This window comes from Eulemur rufifrons, chromosome 3 (assembly GCF_041146395.1).
Source record: "Eulemur rufifrons isolate Redbay chromosome 3, OSU_ERuf_1, whole genome shotgun sequence".
NCBI lineage: Eukaryota > Metazoa > Chordata > Mammalia > Primates > Lemuridae > Eulemur > Eulemur rufifrons.
The window spans coordinates 9527455-9547072 of NC_090985.1; the positions used below are offsets into that span (position 1 = coordinate 9527455).

The window sequence follows — 19618 nt, forward strand, 5'->3', positions numbered from 1 at the left end:
CCGCCCTGGTAGTATCTGACAGCACGCCTCTGACAGTATGGGACACCATTCTGATGGCTCATCACAGGCTTAACTCTTAAAACCCAGTGGATGTAAGGGAATCAAAGCTGACAAATATTCCTTCACCATTCTTCCATGGGAGGAGGAATAAACTCATCTGATGGATCTGAGGGAGCAGGAACTGTGCAGCCCCTCTGGGCACTCTCCTCAGGGGCTGCTCAACTGTGAAGAGGGTGGCTTCTGGTCTGCTCCCATACTTAACACAGTAATCAAAGCTGGCTGGACTCTCAAGGGCAGTCTTGCAACTGCCCAGCTCTCTCAGTGATGACACAAAAAGTGCAAGCAGACCCTCTGGCAGAAGCTCTCATGTCAGTCTTCCAAGTTCGATTTCATCAGTAATGAGGCAGACATTTTAATCTCTATCTGTAGGACTCCTAAATCTTTATATTGGATTTGAACTCAGGAGGAAAACAGGATGCTATTTATTAGGCCCCAGGTATATGTTATGTGTCATTTGAAAATGTCTATGTAATCATGACATTAGAGGTCATCTGCTACAAGAATTATGTGGGAAAACCCTTGTCTGAGTAAGAGGACATATGCAGATACTTACAACATCAGTGGTTTTGAAAGTGGAGTCCCATCTTCAATGAACTCTTGTATGGAGGACCAGTAGATACAATCAGTAAGAGCGAAACAAACTGGTTAAAAAAGTGTGGTGTTTCTTAGAGTTTGCCTGTCGTCATGCTCCCTCCACCGTCTCCCCAATCTTTCCCTCCTCCAACTCCAGAGGATCCCTAGAGCAGCGGTCTCCAACCTTTTCGACACCAGGGGCTGGTTTCACGGAAGACAATTTTTCTGCGGAATGGGGATGGGGGCGTTCGTGGGTGGATGGGGGTTGGGGGTGAGGAGCTCAGGTGGTGATAAGCAGTCTTTTCCTAACAGGCCACAGACAAGTGGCTGGGGGCTGGGGGTTGGGGACCACAGCCCTAGAGAAGTTCAGAACACAATAATGAAAACCGTGTTTTTGATAATTAAACACCAAAAAGTTACTCTGCTACTCTCCTGGTGAAGGATGGGTCACTTCTGTGCTTGAGAGATTGTAATTGGCCTTGCAAAATGACCCCTCCTCTAAGTTATTTTTTGTTCCCTCAGACATTACCAGTCAAGACTAACAACCAGACTTAACCAGCCCCTCCACAGGACTCACCGCCCATCATCAATGGCTGATTATTTGATCAGCCTACCTGAAGACCCTATGAGTTCAACCCCCGCAAAACCTGACCTGCATTCCACAGCCCACTATGAAAGCCCTTGCCGAGCCTTGGTTAAGGAGATGGATTTGAGATTATTTTGCCCATTTTCCCAACAGGCATCTTTTGCATTAAAATTCCTTTCTTCCTTTGCAATCCTCATCTCATTAACTGGCTCTCTGTGTGGCAAGCGACAGGACCTACCCTGGACCTTTTTTTGGGTTCAGTAACAAGATCAAGCCTGAAATCCAGACCCACAGGAAGGTGATGTGCCTCTCTCTACTTGAGTTCTCTCTCTTGGGTCATTTCACTGCAAGAACAGGTTTAAAAGCTCCAGTGAAGAACTAGAAGAGATGCCATCATCAAGGCCATTTTGCTACAGTAATTGTAACATTTACTCAGTCCTCGTAGAAGACTTGAATATAATGACCACAGAAAAGCAGCCCCATTAAAAAACAGAAGTGTTCCAAACTGAAAGTGTGTTTGTAGGTCACATAAATTCTCACCATGCAAAGTCTGATCTGTCCCCAGCACATTCCACTCTGCTGGCAGCTTCAGGTGTCTGAATGCTAGCGCAACCTTCTCATCGAGGGAATTCACATCCCCAGACGGGGGTCCCGACCGGTCAAGAAAGCGGGTGAAGTTCAGAGCCTGCTGATTTCCAGCACTGGTCGCCAGGAATTGTGCTGCATCATACGCTTCATCCTGGACGAAATGGAAGTCTTCTTCAGCCACCACAAACACAGGAAGGCCCTCTTTGGAAGCACAGAGCAGCACCTTCACTGTCTCACAGCAGTCATGACCTAAAGAAAACACAGACAGCAAAGACAACAGTATTAGAGACCCCCTGCTTAAAGGACACTGGCGGGTCCTCTTAGCTCTTTCTCTATGGTATGCAAACTTCTCCTCCTAAAAGAAAACCCTCCTTTCTCGGAGCTCTGACAGCATTTTTCCAAACTTCTCAAAACTCCATTTTCAGCTTTTTAAATTATTTGCAAATATGAATCAGTTCCCTTAATAAACAATTCTGTGTCCTAGCTTTCATCATGCCTATATCACAGTACTTGGCACTGAACAGGCTCTGATTATCAACTACTCCTCTTCAATCTGAACAAATTAAAGAATGAAGGCTCAAGGATCCTGCAAGGTCTACCATACAACGGAGCATCTAATACCTACTGAACTGAATTAGATCTGAAAATGTAACAGGGAAAAACATCATTCAGACAAGTTATATGGGAGGAATTTTACAGATTCACCAGCACTTGCTTTGTTATTACCACAACACAATAGATCAAGGGATGAAGCACTTTGACAAGTATAAAACTATTTGATTTCATTTTATTATTACTAGCAATCCAAGACCTAAAAAATAATTTTTGTTCTCAGATACACATTCTCCTCTGTCTCAACCACTCATGTAGTGAGACCTCCATGACATCACCTGGTTCACAGGTGGATGATGCAATGCTGTGGCTAGAAGCCCAGTTCAGGAGAAGCAAACATGCCAAAGACTATGTGGGGCCCACTGTACAGATCTGCAGGGATCTCACAAGCTGTGACTTTAGGCACAACCTAAATGCCACCCTACAGAGCTCGGCTGCAGCCAAATTAGCAAAATGTAACAACACCATGTTTCCGTGGGTAAGGCCTGCTTGAAGAATCAGTCTTTCTTCTCGATTTCTGGCCTCACTAAATTAAATATTTCCAATATGCAGAATATACTCATAAAAATACACACAGTTTTAGCCAGAACTATGCTCCTACCATCATTGTCGTTCTTCCATAAAATAGCTTTCTGATGAGAAAAAAGAAAAGAACACTGAGTTAATGTTTTTCTTGTTTGCACTATGCCACTCTGCGCTTTGCCTGATGAGACACTGGCACCTGTACACCCGTGGTTCCCCAAATCTCCAACACATGCAGACTGCTTTCTGCAGCTGAGTGACATGGAGGGAAACTCTCTACGTGGTTCTTGAGTCTGAGTTCCAGACCATGGCACAGGCCCACAGAGGTTTCAGGCTCAGAACAAACTAAGCTTTCTGCTATCTTTGAAAGAAAAAAACAGTTTTTTTTTTCATGTAATCAGAATAATAAGTAACTTGATTTTCCACATCCTTTTTCCCTAGGGGTCTCCTTAAGCCTTTCTTTCTTGGGACATAAGAAATCTCTCTACGGTGGTTACAAGTATTTACCAACCAAGTACCTACTACATGCCAGGCATTGGACATGTCAGTTTCTCTTCACAACAATCTTATAAGGTATGTATTGTCCTCACTGTATAGATGAGAAAACTGAGGCTTAATGAAGTCAAGTAACTTTCCCAAGGTTACATAAATATTAAAAAGCAGAATCCATTATTCCAAGTCCAGGCTGATGCCAAAGGACATGGCCTATTATACCATGATGCAAGGATTTTGTACCACATTGCCTATAAACAGAGGAAGAAGGGTAACAACTAAGTCCCTGACTAAAAGGGGCCTAACATTTGGAATGATAGGCCAATATGACTATTAAGCAAGAACAGGCTCAAGAACCATGAAGATCAGTCTTCATACAAACATATAATTCCATGAGATATTCCCACTGCCTTCCAAGTTGAATTCTTTCTAAGAAGGCTGTAGGAAGCTGAAGCATCCTCTCCCTAGTCTGGGTGTGTGCGCACATGTGTATGTGTTACAATTCAGTATATGTGTGGAATTGATACATTTACTGTATGAAAGAGTAGGGGGAAAAAACTTAATCTTTCTCTAAAGGGCAGCCAGCCTAATTACACAGACATCAATGTTAGCAGAAACAAGCTAACTGATTCAGGTAGTAGGGTTTAGGTATTTTTCTGGCAGAAAGTGTTTAAAAATGTTCTATAGCATCTTACTAAGTTTTGTTCAACTACAGCTGGACATCCACCAAGTCTAGGCACTGTGATCAGAAAGGTGAAGACGGATAAACCTTCCAGAGGGTTAGAGTCCACAAGCAAGAATCAAACAAGCCACAGGTGACTGCAATGTGAGTCAAAATGGGAGGAGCTCTATAAGAAACACACACAGTGCAAAGTGCAGGGGGGTAGCGGTGCATGCATTTCAGAGGTAGGCAAAAGCAGGAAGATTTCATAAGGGAGGTGGCAGTTAAGAAGGACCTTTGTCAGGCACCCTGCTTCCCAACTCTCCAAACCCAGGGGTTTTTCTCTGCAACCCTCAGAACTCAGATGCATTGTTCCTCTCTTTTTCTTTGTTATTTAACAGGCACTTAATATTAACACTTGCTGTGTGCCAGACACTGTTCTCAGTGCTTTAGCAATTCGTTTACTTCTCATAACAACTCTATGCAGCAGATACTATTACTATCCCCATTTGTCAGATGAGGAAACTGAGGCACAAAATGTTAAGTAATTTGCCCAAGGTTATAAAGCTCTTAAGTGGCAGAATTAGAATTTGAACCCAAGTTTCCTTGCTCTAGAGGCCACCCCTACACACAAAATGTATGAATATTTAAGATGGCTTAAAGACTAAATAAGGGTGTATAGACGATTCAACGGGAAAGTCAAAAAAACATGTTTTAACTCCTGGCTATAAGACGCATCAGTTGTGTGATAACAGATCACCTCGCTACTCTGGGCCTCAGTTTCCTCCTTTATAGCATGAGGGAGCAGGCTCGACAGGTTCTAAGGTTTCTCCAGCTGTACGTGCCCATGGGTCTTACCCGGCAGAAGGGAGGGAGGGAAAGAAAGTTGGGAAGAGATTTCAGGAATAAGAAACAGCTTTAAGAAAATAAAAATGGAAAGCAGAGGTTAGGCTCATGGATTAGAACTACTACTACAAGAGAGAGTTTTGAGAAGATATTAACTAGGCTATATCTAGATGCCCAGGGTAAAAGATACCTGAGTTCAAACCTGTTTTTGTACTTACTAGCTATATGGCCTGAGGTAAATGATCTCTCTAGCGCTTCCAAATCTCGATAGTCTCGAGCCTTATAAGTGAAGAACTATAATCTAGAAGGGCCCTCCTAAATTCCTTAATACTATCACCTAAAAGAACACACATAGCCTCACTTAATTTCCAAATAAATTAGATGGATGGATGGATGGATGGATGTAGCAATATATATTTCCGTCACAGGAATTGCTTTAAAGAAAAAAATATTGTGGTGTGGTTCATGAAACTAACCAATGTACAGCCTTGTCCCATTTATTCAGAATTAAACTAATTTATAAACTCCTGACAGTCCTTTGAAGTAGATAGGAAAAAATGTCAATGAAGACTAAAATCAGAAATTTCAAAATTCAACAATGATGATGTAAATAATTTAGGATCCAAATTGAATTCTGCCTTCAAAACTTAAACTTGCTGGGCCTCAGAAGATATTGCACCAATCTAAAATAGTAATATCCACTGCTCCATCCACCTAAGCAGTCCTTACTCTTTTTTACCAATCTCTTTCCTCAAGCCTACGCAAAGAAGAGAAACCTGAAAACTTGAATCAGAAAGGAAGCCACTAAAAGAAACATCATCTACTGCTCTATAAAATCACCTTCTGCATGTGTACACACACATACACAGAGCAAAAAGCCGTAGTGAAGCAATACCACCTTACTCAAATAAAGTGCAGAAGTATCTGCACAGAAATACATCTGGGATTGCTAAAATGACTGTTTATTTGGGCAAGATGGGATGGGGCAGACAGAGCAGAGAGAACAGAAGAAGGGGTATGTGTGTGTGTGTTGTACTTGGCAGTACAAGAATGCTTACCTTTTTCTGCTGCTTTAGCAAAAGAATTTGTTAGAGTGGATGGGTGGACGGGTAAGCTATCGTCAGCTCTACTTCTGTATGACTAAAATGAAACCATGTATTAGAGAAGGTAGAATGTTAGAAAAGGACATGAAACAGACATCCAGGAGAAGCCACCAATTGTTAGCCCAATATTTTCCCTTCAGAAATGAACTCACAATCTGAAGGACAAACTATGAATCATCTTGAATAAAATATGCTATAAATTTTGGATTTCTTTAATATGATTATAGGTTTCTTTTTGAAAAGAAAAACTCAGGGTTACAAGATGAGTGGAGAACTAAGGGTTTCCTGGATCAGTCTTTATTAAGTTTAACGAGTAAATTGGAAGAGTTACTACTAACAAAGTAGGCTGAGTGCAGTGGCTCATGCCTATAATCCCAGCACTCTGGGAGGTTGAGGAGGGAGGATTACTTGAGCCCAGGAGTCCAAAACCAACCTGAGCAACATACGGAGACATCCCCCTCCGCCCCCCGCCGTCTCTACAAAAAATAAAATAAATTAACTGGGCATGGTGGCATACACCTGTAGTCCTAGCTACTCAGGAAGCTGAGGCAGGAGGATCACTTAAAGAGTCCCAGGCTGTACTCCAGCCTAGATGACAGTGAGACCCTGACTCTTTTATTTATATATTAATATGTGTATATATATAATTTATACATAATATGTATTTATTTTACATATATAATATATATGTAAAATATATATGTAAATAAATAAAAAAGAAAGAAAGAACAAACTATCTCACCCTACTGACTGGAAATCAACCACACAAGGTTGGTGGGGCTGCTCTCACAGTAATATTTTCTATTAGGCTCAAGTGGCTCTCAAGATTATTTTTTAATTCCTTCACATAAAACATCTAGTGGGAAAATCAGCAATTTTTAAAAACCAAAAGTTTTATAATAGGGACCCAGTAATAAAACTAAAATCACTGCATATGCATACAGAAGACCTTTTACCACCATAAATTAGCTCTGGAAACACGACTATGATGCAGGGGCCATTAGTCTTATAACTGCCTTTGTATATAAAGAATGCGGGGTTGTTAAGGTCTACAATTACACTACAAAAACACGGGGATGGGAAACCATATCCAATTTGATATAGTAACCACAATTTAACTTTCTGCATTAAAACAGAAGCCACAGTAGGAAAAAGAGTAGCAAGATTTTCAGTTAGTTCCATGGTGTTTTTCCTTCCACTTAATTTCCTGGTAACTATAACAAAATAGAAAATAAAAATCCCAATCTTTTTTAAAAAGGGAAGTTCTGGAAAATTTACTGAATTTCCGAAGGACACCCCAGAGGATTTACAGAGGAGGAGAGAGAGAAATTGTTTAAGAAACACAGGTAAACTTTAATTCCATCTTTTAAATTGCCTCTGAACTTATCACATTATCAGGTCCAGTTCACTTCCAACAGAAATACAAAATAAATTATGAGGTGAGAGAGATCTGTTCCCAGCTGAGTGAACTGTAAGGGGTCCTCAAATACGCTGGCAATTAGCTGTAGAGTCAGAGAATACTAGGTTTGAACTCCAGCTCCACTGCAGACAGATTTGGTTACCCTGAGAAAGTCACTCAACCTTGAAGCCTGTTTCCTTGTGCACAAAAATGAGAACACTACCAACCTTATGAATTGTTAAAACCACTAGAGATGGCTGTGCATAAAACACTTGGCATAAAATGGGTATCTAAAACTGGTAGTTATTATTATTAGCTATTAAAATGGTCTTGTTGGCCAGGTGCAGTGGCTCACACCTGTAATCCCAACACTTTGGGAGCCCAAGGCAAGAGGAGTGCTTGAGGCCTGGATTTCAAGACCAGCTTGCACAACATAGCAAGACCCTGACTCTACAAAAAAATAAAAAAAAATTAGCCAGATATCACTACATGCACCTGGAGTTCTAGCTACTCGGGAGGCTGAGGCAGGAGGATCACTTGAGCCCAGGAGCTCCAGGCTGCGGTGAGCTATGATTGCACCATTGTACTGTACTCCAGGATGGGTGACAGAGCAAGACCCTGTCTCCCACCCCCCCCCAAAAAAGGCAGCTCCTCAAGGAAAACATCTTTTTAACAGTCTAAAAGTAACTTTTCTCCAACAGGGCCCAACAAAGCTTCTGAGCTAAATGTGCCTTTGGCACTGTAGAAATGAAAAAATAAAGGGGCAAGGGAAACAATAAACAAAAAAACAAGGTGTCCCTAGGTGAGAAACAAAAACTTCACCGTTAAAGCTCCTCTTAAATCATCTGTTCCACACCTTGGTAGCCCACAGGGCAGGAGGTATGTGTTCCCGAGGCTGGGAGAGCGTCCTGCAGGCTCCTTATCACCGCATGGAGCACCCGCACCATGGAAACGAAATATTGCTACAGATAAACAAAACTGCTGAGGCAGGACCCAAGAATTACTTCATTTCCTATTAAGCTAAAAGTGGAACACATCCCATCTGGGCCTTCTCTTTTGAGGGTGAAACAATTGGGACTTTGTTCCCTGAGCTATCCAAAGAGGAACCCTAAAAGTGCTTGCTGGGCTAGCCAAGCCCAGTCTCATACAGATTTCAACTTCTAAGAGAAAGAATGGTGGAAAATATAAAAATAATATCTGTACCACTTCAGTTTGGCGTTAAAGTATTTAAGAATTTAGTGTCTTTTCCTTCCTTTTGAAGAGGCTATAATAGGGTTAAAGGAAACCTGGAAATTTTACACTATAATAGGAGATAGGATTATATGCAGAAGAAGATGTGCAAATTTGGTACATGTGTAAAATGCCTCAATATGTACAGGAGTATTTGAGCAGAGGGGGAAAAACAGTAGGCACAGGAATGTTGTCATGTATATTTTGGAGGAGGAAGGGGCTAACTAATGCTAAAAATTTATTCTACTATAATTCCAGCCTAGCTCTAAGACAGTGTTTCCCCACCTATTTTTCCATTATCAACTCCCCCAAAGAGCCTTTTTACACATTATTCTCTATTTACCCCCACCTTTTGAATTTTTAATACCATAGATACATCACATATTTGTACATGTCTATCTGTGCTTTATATATACAGAGTAAGTTTTGTTTTTCTTTCCCAAAAACCAATTTCCACCCGCTTCCACTCCTGTTATAGTGCATGCCTTAGGATCCCAGTGCTGTTTTCAGTTCCAAGGTGATGAAATATATTAATTTCTCCATAACATTACAACTAGGAAAGTAGACAACAGATTTTCTTTCCCCCTTCAACTAGTTCAGTTTGTTTTTCCACTATATCCACTATATGTACTGACTAGCATTGGGACAATAATCTAAGTTTTTTATAATATAAAATCTATCTGTCTAGAATAGATTTTCTGTGTAGAATTACCACCTTATAGCAGGAATACTTCAGAATAGGGACACTGTTAGAAAATGTACAATAAAAAAACTTGATTACTTTGGTGCGGGGCATCAAAGTTCTCTGATCAAACCAATTAAAAGGTTACAAACTTTTTTTTTCCCCCCAAAAAAGGGTCTTACTCTGTTGCCTGCGCTAGAGTACAGTGGCCTCATCATAGCTCAATGCAACCTTGATCCTCCTGCCTCAACTTCCAAAGTAGCTGAGACTACAGGTGTGTGCCACCATGTCCAGCTAATTTTTCTATTTTTTTTTTTTTTGTAGAGATGGGGTCTCACTCTTGCTCAGGCTGGTCCTAAACTCCTGGCCTCAAGCAGAACTCCTAGCCTCAAGCGATCCTCCCGCCTCAGCCTCCCAAAGTGCTAGAATTATAGGCATGAGCCCGCCTTACAACTTCTTTTCAAATGTGCTATTCAATTTGGTAATCTTTGGACATCTGCTGCTAGAAAAAGAGTCTTGGTTCACAAGAAATCAAAGCTACATCATGCTATAACTGTAGGACCATTGTTTACAATTGTAGGCTACAATTTTCCATTAAACCCAAAAGAACTTCTGATCATGGTAAATATACTTTTTTCTTTAAAAAAAAAACAAACAAATCTACTTTATATAATACCTTCTCTTCTGAGTGAGAAAGAAGAGAAAAATACAAAAGAGCTGAGTCAAATTTTGGGTCAATGAAAGTTTGTAGTTTTCCTCTGTCAAACAAGAACCTTTGCTTTGAATTCTAAAAATAAATAACAGACATGCTGAAAAAAGGTGGTGAAGATTCTGCACCAAAGCCTTTCACAGAAATAGTGTGCAGAAACCACTAAATATCATGTTCCATTTTTCATTCAGTAATTATTGCTTGCTTGGTCTAAATTCACAGTTCCATTAATAAAAGTGAACACAATAAAACAGTACTCTATACTCCCACCCCAAGAATTATGTTCAGATTTCTTTACACTATTTATCAATCCTACATAGGTCTTGAAAAAAAGAACTCAGCTTCATTTCTAGAGGAAAATCACTGATTAATTAAAATAAGATTTAGGACCGTACTTGTCTTCTATGAAAAGATAATAATGAGGTATTTTCTTTTGATTTATTACAAAGATAACACCTTTCATTATTCAAAATAGATTTCCATTTCAGGCTATGTTTCAAAGCAAATTATAATCTTGAACTAGTCACTTCATAGGTATTTTGAAAGTAATACTTTGTCAGAAAACTTGTTGGTCTGTCTTTTGTTAATTAGCACAAAGATGGATTTATTTACAAAAGAGAGGACATTCTTTTCAGTCTTGAAAATATTTTTATTAAAAATAACTATAGATAAGTAACATGCTCACTGTAAAGCATTCAAACAATTCAAATGCAGATAAAGTAGAAAATCAGAGTCTCCACCTACCTGTCCCCTAAAATGTTACTACTTACTTACTCTTAACACATTTTATTTTTTTAAAAAAAGGAGAATCATATCATATCTACAGTCTTCAATGGTAGGAAGGCAAGAAAAGATCACTTTAAAAAGCCTTTACAACTTCTTTATAATCACACACACACACACACACACACACACACTTCAATTTAAGATTATTAGAAAACATGCAAAAAAATTGAAAGATGGGGGAGAATGGGACTATAATTTCAATATCTGAACTCAAAGGGGATTTTTAGGAGATAATTTAGAAATGTTTCATTTTCTACCCTATCTTGGAGGAAATATTTATTTGATGAAAGGTTATAGACTAACATCAAGAAGTAGCTGCCTTTTGAAGGTTAATCAATCATCTGGGTTTAGTAAAACCTAAAATGTTACAAAACATTGACAGTGAAACATACAGAGAACTCAAAGAAAAATCAGAACCAGCACTCTGGATGAAACATGACATTAAAATCAAGAACAAGGCACAAAGCTCTTTTTCTTCTCTTAGCCAAAATGAATAGGAATTGAAGAGCTAATCCTGCATGTAAGCAGAGAGTGCGTACATCCCTATCGGGAGCAGCTGCTGCAAGAAGACCAGGCACATTTATCCTGTAACTGGGATGCACAAGCACCGTACAGACTTTCCATGAAGGGTCTTGCTCATCTGCCCTCAGCAGACAGGAAATCTGAAGCTATCAATACGGCTAACTGACAACAGAGAATTCATCAAAGGTAGCTCTGGAGAAAGAACACTGCCTCCTGCTCCGAGCTAAGAATTCAACTCAAGAAGCCAGAGACTTCTTTTGCATATCTCAAAAAAAGGGAGCTGTGTGTAGGTGTGTGTATGTTTGCACATGCATCTTTCAACAAGAGCAGCTTCCGAGAACTAGGATGGATTCTTTTTTTTTTTTTTTTTTTTTTTTTTTGAGACAGAGTCTCACTTTGTTGCCCAGGCTAGAGTGAGTGCCGTGGCGTTAGCCTAGCTCACAGCAACCTCAAATTCCTGAGCTCAAGCGATCCTCCTGTCTCAGCCTCCCAAGTAGTAGGGACTACAGGCATGCACCACCATGCCCGGCTAATTTTTTCTATATATATTTTTAGCTGTCCATATAATTTCTTTCTATTTTTAGTAGAGACGGGGTCTCGCTCTTGCTCAGGCTGGTCTCGAACTCCTGAGCTCAAACGATGCGCCTACCTCGGCCTCCCAGAGTGCTAGGATTACAGGCGTGAGCCACCGCGCCCGGCCTAGGATGGATTCTGACACAGCAGGGACAGGGATTCCTAGAATAAGCCTTCTGAGCACACACCAGAGAACAAAACTAACAAAATTCCTCGCCCTCATGAAGCTGACACTTTAGCAGGGGCAGGCAGAAAATAAATAAGACAAATGAATAAAGTACATAATATGTTAGAAGTTGAAAAGTGCACTAGAGAAAACTAAAGCAGGGACGGGGCCAGGGAACGCTGAGAGGCAGCTGTATATTTTTATAAGGTGGACAAGAAAGGCCCCACTGAGAAGGTGATATCTGAGTGAGGACCTGGAGGATGAAAGGCACAAGTCTAAGAAGCCCACAAAAGCAGACTTAAAGCAGTTTAATTCTAGGCTAAAAAATTTACCCCATGATATAAACAAGAAATTCAAAACTAAGTTAACCTCCAAAATGTCTCTATCTCTATCCCTCCACAACAAATTACCAAATTATACAAATGATGGTAGTTGAAAAAGACAAGTAAACAGAAAACTCCCATGCATGATGACTACTGCAATAGGGTCCTGTCAGGAATCTCCTTTATTTAGTTACCAGAGCTTCTAATACACCAACTAGGGGCAGGCCTCACTGGGACCCTGCACACACAGCAAAGGCACACATGTGCTGCCTTACTCTTCAACAGCTACAAGAGGGTATTTCAAAGACTCTAATCCTTTTGTCACTTTTACTATAATTAGGTACCTCCTATCAGCTGCCTGACTGAATTTGGTGGGTGGCAGAAGTTCAGGACAATGGTGGGGGGGCGGGGGGGCGGGAGACACAGGTTGGCCTGTAAGCATGACACAGAGTATGGGACATGGATAAGAGGACAACCGACTAGAAGAAAATGAAGGAGAAGGCAGGTACTAAGAGTCCAGGCACCAAGCAAATGGGTCAGGAATGATTTCTGAGGATTCAAACCAAGTTAGAGGAAAGCAGCAGAGAATAATACCCACTCTGATTGGCTTGAGTAGGCAGGGCATGGGTACTGACGGTCACGAAGCACGAATGGACACCCAGAGAGGAATGCAGCTGGGAAACAGCAGGTACTGAGACATACAGAGGGAGGTATTTTTATAGAACCAAAGGCAAGGGAAGAAATGGGAAGGAACTAGAGCTCAGAAAGTTAGGCTGAGAGCAAGATACAAAGACCTAGTACAAACTCAGAGCTCCAGGCTGTCATACAAGTACAGTGCGTTTGTGATTCCAAGGAGAATAACTGCCTGCCACTCATCCTAATTTAAGGACCTTGCCAGTGAGGGTATAAGAGCTTCCAGGCACATCCCTCTCCACCAAGAGACTGGACTTTGCTGGGGTTGTGATTGAGGATCACAACTAGGACCTAGGGTTACATCCTTGTCATATTTGCCTTTTATATGTACGCGTATTCTCCTTGTATCTACTTACATGCACACACCCATATACGTACACACACCCCCCCCCCCAAGCTTTAATCCTGAAGTGTTCCTAATTCAGGAAGGAACAAGTTTATAAAAATTACCTCAATTCTTTTCCTAATAAGAGCCCAGTCAGGGATTGACCAATTATACATAGTTAAGGAGTGTTTCTCCCCATGACCGACCCATAAGAAATGTTTAGCAATAGTGACACTGGATGGCACCTGCTAGGAAGCAGATCTCAAGTTCTAGATAAGCCTTTCTGATATGACATGCACCGCAGGAAACAAGATGACACAAGCTTTCAGTTACAAGGAAGTATACCTAATGTTCTTTAGAAAAGAAATCAGTATCTATGATTACCTTTTTATATTTCCTATCACTAAAAATTTGGGGAGAATATTCCTAGAGACTATCTAGAATCTTTAAATCCTATAACTTTCAAAATCATTTTGTATCAGAAATAAACTTACTATATATAAAATAGCACAACAATAAGAATTGGCAATCCGATTCAACCCCGGCAAGATCAGATATTCAAACTGCTTCATAAACTAATAACTTCTATACCACCTGTACTAACAAAGTGGAATCAGTGCTATATAAAAATGCTGGTTTAAAAAAAGTTTCAATAAAACTATATCCATTTTATTCTCTAAAGGAAAATAGTTAAACTGTCAAAATTTTTAGGGATTCCTTCATTCCCTCTAAAAAAAATATGCCCTCTTGAATTCTGATGAAATTAGTCAATTGTTAGCTTTGAAGCAAGGTTAATTAAGGAAAGAAGCTCACCTCCAAACACAAATCAATACACCTTAAGATGCTCAGACAGGCCAAAAGATAATCATTACTTATCAGCCATTTCTGGTGGAAGCAGCAACGACTTAATGACTTTATGAGAATTTTTAATAAACAAACATTTTCCTTTTAATTCTGTTAAACTTATAAATGCAATAGTGATTAATCATTCACTCCATCATGAACTATAATTTGTTAACTTCAGGCAAATTTGGCTTTATGAAAGATTTTGTGAGCTTTTCTATCATAGACACTGAGGAATGTGTTACTAATTGTGTTTTACACCTTTTGGGTTTACCACCAGGAAATTCAGAATCAAATGTGCAGTTATAGCACCCTGATTCACTCTTCCTATCACTCTATGCTAATGAACATAGAATAAAAGTGTTTAAGAACTATTAAAGGCTAGTAAGGATCCCATTGGAATACTTACCAGGAGCAATGGTCTCCAACGTATCAGAACTGACCTTCCGAGTACTTGTACAGTGATGGAGGGTGGAACCCGAAAATACCAAGTAAAAAACTACATCATCTTCAACTTTGTCCTCTTCAGCAAGCAGTACTGTAACAACACAATCGCCCTGGGAAAGCAAACAATATAGCAAGTTTACATTAGTAAGGTTCCCCTTGGGAGCCTATTTTTATAAAACATCATATGTAAGTGAAAATCAAATATATCATCTAAACTGTGCCCCCTTCCTAGTAGTTTTAGTAAGTATAAATATTGACTGAGCACTTATGTGCCAGGCAATATTCTAGGCATTGAGAATACAGAATAATATCTCTGTCTTCTTTAAACCTACATTTTAGTGGAGGTGACTAGACAAACAAGTACACTAAACAAATAACAGTTTCTGTATTTACTTCATGAATGGGTAAAAAAAGGGGGGGGGAATACAAGAAAATTCACAAATAAGGCAGAGGATGGAAGGGGCATAATAAATAGTTACATCCTCATACTCAGAATGCCCTTAACTCCTGTATTATGGTTGCAGCAATAATTCTCTCAATTCTACACTCCACAAATCACTACCAAGACCACCCCTTCTCCCATAATGGTGGAGAGACTCTAACAGACTTGCCTGGATATAGGACAGTGCGAAGAGCATGAGCTTGGGCTCCAGACAAATCTGGATTTAAATCCCACTTGCAAGGACTTTACTTAGATCCATTAAACCTCAGTTTCCTTGACTGTATAAATGAAGATGATACTATAACCAGCTCTATAAACAAATTTCAATGACCCCTGTATGTTTTTATAATCCTCTCCCTCTCATGTTGTAGATTCTCAGGCCAACAGGGCTTCATGACCTTTCTGAGTTGTTTCCTAGAAATAACGGAATTTCTGGAAGACAAAGGAACGGAGATTCTAAAGGCCCCTAAGCCAATACAATCACGTGCTTTATAACAACATTTTCAGTTATCAACAGACTGCACATATGACAGTGTCCCAACAGTGGTCCCACGAGATTATAATGTCGTATTTTTACTGTACCTTTTCTATATTTAGATACACAAATACTTACCATTGTGTTACAGTTGCCTACAGTATTTAGTAAAGTAACATGCTGTATAGGTTCGCAGCCTAGAAACAATGTACTATACCATAAAGCCTAGCTACATGGTTGATTATATACCATTCAGGTTTGTGATGTTCACAGAACAATGAAATCGCCTAATGACCCATTTCTCAGAACATATCCCCATGGTTAAACGACACATAACTATGTGTGAAAACTCACAGAACATGTTCAGCTCTCAGTCTATGGTAATATTCTTAATCTATTACAATGGCAGAGTTGCTTTTCTAACAATTTGTGTTTCCTGACCATCTGGCATCCCTGCTTCTCTTTATCCAGCCCTACATTAAGTCCTTGGAATCAGACAAAAATTTCATGCCAATAATTTTGTCCATGACTTTGCAACTATTTAGCAAGTAAGACATTTTTGTCTTTTAGTTGCAAATATTCTTTAGCAATTGTTACACAATGATTTTTTAAAATCAAGGCTAACTTAAATATGTCCTATAAAATACAGCCTTAATTACCATTCTCCCAATTATAAACACTATATAATCTGTGTTGTAACCATAACAAAAGATTTTAAACCATTAAGGTTTAAAGCACTGAGATTTAATATTATGTAAATCTTAATAATGCACTATGGAAAAATCAATTTACAGAAAGCCAGGCCATTTCAGCATTATAATTAGTAGAATGAATTCTCATTACTTATAGCATTTGTTTCTCTTCCATTTTAGCAACAATTAAAGACCATAAGAGAACCATGCCACCCTGTGGCCATAACTTATTAAGCACAGCAGCATAATTGAGCAGAAGACAGTTTTTCACTGAACACTGAAAAGCAAAAATCATAAAGTCAAACTTAGGAATGAAGGCTCCTAACAGAAATGCTCCAGTAGGTAGATTCTGGAAACAGAACTCAAAGTATTTCCCAAAGCCCTGAGTCTATCTCTTATTTGATCCCTAGTGCCTTGTGAAACACCCTATACATGGTAGGTGCTGAAATCAGTTGAATACATTATAGAAGTCAAAATGAACTATAATCTCCACCAAGCTGTAACTTACTTTGTCAAAAAGTACGTTACTAATATGACAACTTTTTTTTTGAACGTGAGAGTTCCAATGCACCCCAACACAAGGCACATCACAGTTGGTAAAAGAGAATTATCACCATCTTCAGTCACTCCTCAGAATTACATTTTCATCTTGCATAAGACCTTTCTTGGAAACATTTTTGAAAAGCTTAGGCTGGAAAATATTTAATATCCTTTGGCATGATGCAACCAGTTAAGATGTCTGCAGCACATATGAGAAGAGTCAATTTCTTAAGGTATTGAAATACTATTATAACCTGAAAAAAGTACAAATGAAAGTGCAAAAGTTTCTTCCTTTACAAGTTGACAAACTATATGACCCATAGACCAAACCTAATCCCACCCCCCAACCACCCCCTTCCCACTTATCTTTGTATGGCTCACAAGCTGAAAAAGGTTTTTACATTTTTTAATGGTCGGGGGAAAAAAAATCAACAGAAGGTCTTTTAAAGTGAAAATTATTAAATATATGAAATTTGAATCTCATGTCCATGAATAATAAAAGTTTTATTGGAACCCAGCCGTGCCCATTCGTTTATACATTGTCTATGGCTACTTCTGCACTACAATGAGCCACAGCAGTTGGACTGATTACAACAGAGACCTTATGGCTTACAGCTTAAATAATTTTCTGTCTGGACCTTTACAGGAATCTCTTTGATTTCTAACCTGGAATTCTAAGAAAATATCGTCCTTTTCGAGATAAAGGATTTTCTCTCTACATGAGACCTCACATTTTGCTGGGAGACTTTCCATGCCCCAAGACATGAGTGATCTCTGAGGCCTTCCTTTGACTGGGGACAGGACAGATGGCTAATAAGAAGGTGAAATCATTTTAACAAAGGTTTCAATATCAACCTCTTTTTTCATTCCCAAGGCAAAAATAAGTAAGTTTTAAATTGTTTTAATAGTTTTTTTAAAATGTTAAGTCACACTACTTTATGCTCAAAATATTCAGAAGAAGGGAACATAGAAGCCTAATTCACTTCAAAGCCACTTGAAATTTAGATTTCAAAAGCACCTAAAGTACCCGTTTTCCTTGAAGGAGTGTTCTCTGCACACCAATAAAGTCACTGAGAGCAAACAAACTCTGCATTTCAGCCACATGACTCCCATTTTACTGGAGTAGTACCCGGTACCCACTCCTATTTAAAATGGCCTTGAAATATTCCACAAGTGGCATAGTGTTGAAAAAATAAAAGTGAAAAACAGATCTAGGTAACAACTTCTGTTGAGGTGGTTGTTTTAATCCTACCATCCCTGCAGGATACCCTGGTAAATTACTCTGCTGTTCATGGGAAGGACCAGCCCCTCAGAATGAACTGATAAATCAGGCTGGCTAAACAGTTAACAAGTCTGTTCATGTTTCTAACCACAACAGATGAACTTATTAACAAAGGCAATTTTCAAAACATTCTCAATTATAATTTTAGTTTGACCCAACCCCAGAAAGAGTACACATCTACATCACGCCTCCAATAATGTGAACTCAAGAAACAGAGTGTTATCCTTAACAAAGATATTTTCCATGTTTCTTCATTAGTGAGAATACATCCTTGAACCTGACAAATTTTTCAGGGTCCTAATTAGTTTTGCTGACAGATGACATAAGAACTAATGGAAAAGACAATCGTTATTAGGCCCCATTTCATAAGTATTGGTAAGCCCCAAAATATAAATGCATTATGATCCAAAATGTCAACAACTGATCAGCTATTTGGCAATAAAAACAGGTTTTTATAAAAGAGTTATCTTAAAAAAGGATTTTGAATGGTAGACATAGTCTCAGTTTTTCCCATCCTGAACCCAGTTATAGAGATATATATACTGTATTAACAGCCCTGTAATCACTATTATGTAATTATTAAGTAAAAATGATTTTTTCACTTAGATTTTTAACCTGGGATTCTAAAAATGTATCTCCGTTTTCTAGATCAAAGATTTCTTCTCCACGTGAGACTCAGCATCTTGCTGAGAGACTGTCCATTCCCCAGGATATTAGTGGTCTGAGGCTTTCCTTTAACTAGGGAAAGTGACCTAAGGAAAAGATGGCATGGAGAAGGGGTGGGAGGAAGTGAATTACAGTGTGGGGATGAATGGAAGGGACAGGGCCTTGCAGACAGGAAAGATGGTAGAGAGGGATTAGGGGCATGTGGTAGTTAGGAAGTTCTGAAGGAAGAAGGGTGAAAGAAGGGAGAGCACCGATGTCTTAGTAAGACAGTGTCTGCCATAAGGTTTTTGAAGGTGGGCCCAGTTAGCAGCAAAGTAATTGCAGTGGGATACTGGAACTGGCTTGTACAGGCTCATGAGTTCCTTAAATTTTCAGGAATTCTACAAGCAAGTTGTTAAACAGAGCCATTATTAAAAATTAAATGATATAACCTTAAAATTAAGTAAACTATATTAAAACAAATGTACTAAAATCCATCACTTTTTAATTATTCACCACATTTTACCATTATCAATGTTCTGAGGGTTTACATCTATCGTATCTACATAGAAATTCTATATAATGGTGTGTCCTGCACGTCTTCCCGGCACACATCTCTTGCCTACTCTGTGTTCAGTGATGTGGCCTTGACAGCTTGGAATCAACCATTAGGGGAGTATTTACACAACCATTAGAGGAGTATTTACACCACTCCTAAATTGGCAAATACCACAAATCAGGATTTTCTTTTTTTCTTTTTAACCAGCACCCCACTAGAACAGGTCAGCAGAAGGGGCTTGG

The 19618-nt window shown here is 39.3% G+C and overlaps 1 protein-coding gene across 1 annotated transcript; it reads right to left on the reverse strand.

Moving 5' to 3' along the window:
• Positions 1-742: 742 nt before the first annotated feature.
• Positions 743-15379, reverse strand: LOC138381893 (A-kinase anchor protein 13-like). Its single transcript, XM_069466508.1, has 4 exons — positions 15353-15379; positions 14704-14851; positions 1652-2056; positions 743-858 (listed from the first exon to the last, which is right to left on the reverse strand). The coding sequence occupies exons 1-4, from the start codon at positions 15377-15379 to the stop codon at positions 743-745; spliced, it is 696 nt and encodes a 231-aa protein (XP_069322609.1).
• Positions 15380-19618: the final 4239 nt, after the last annotated feature.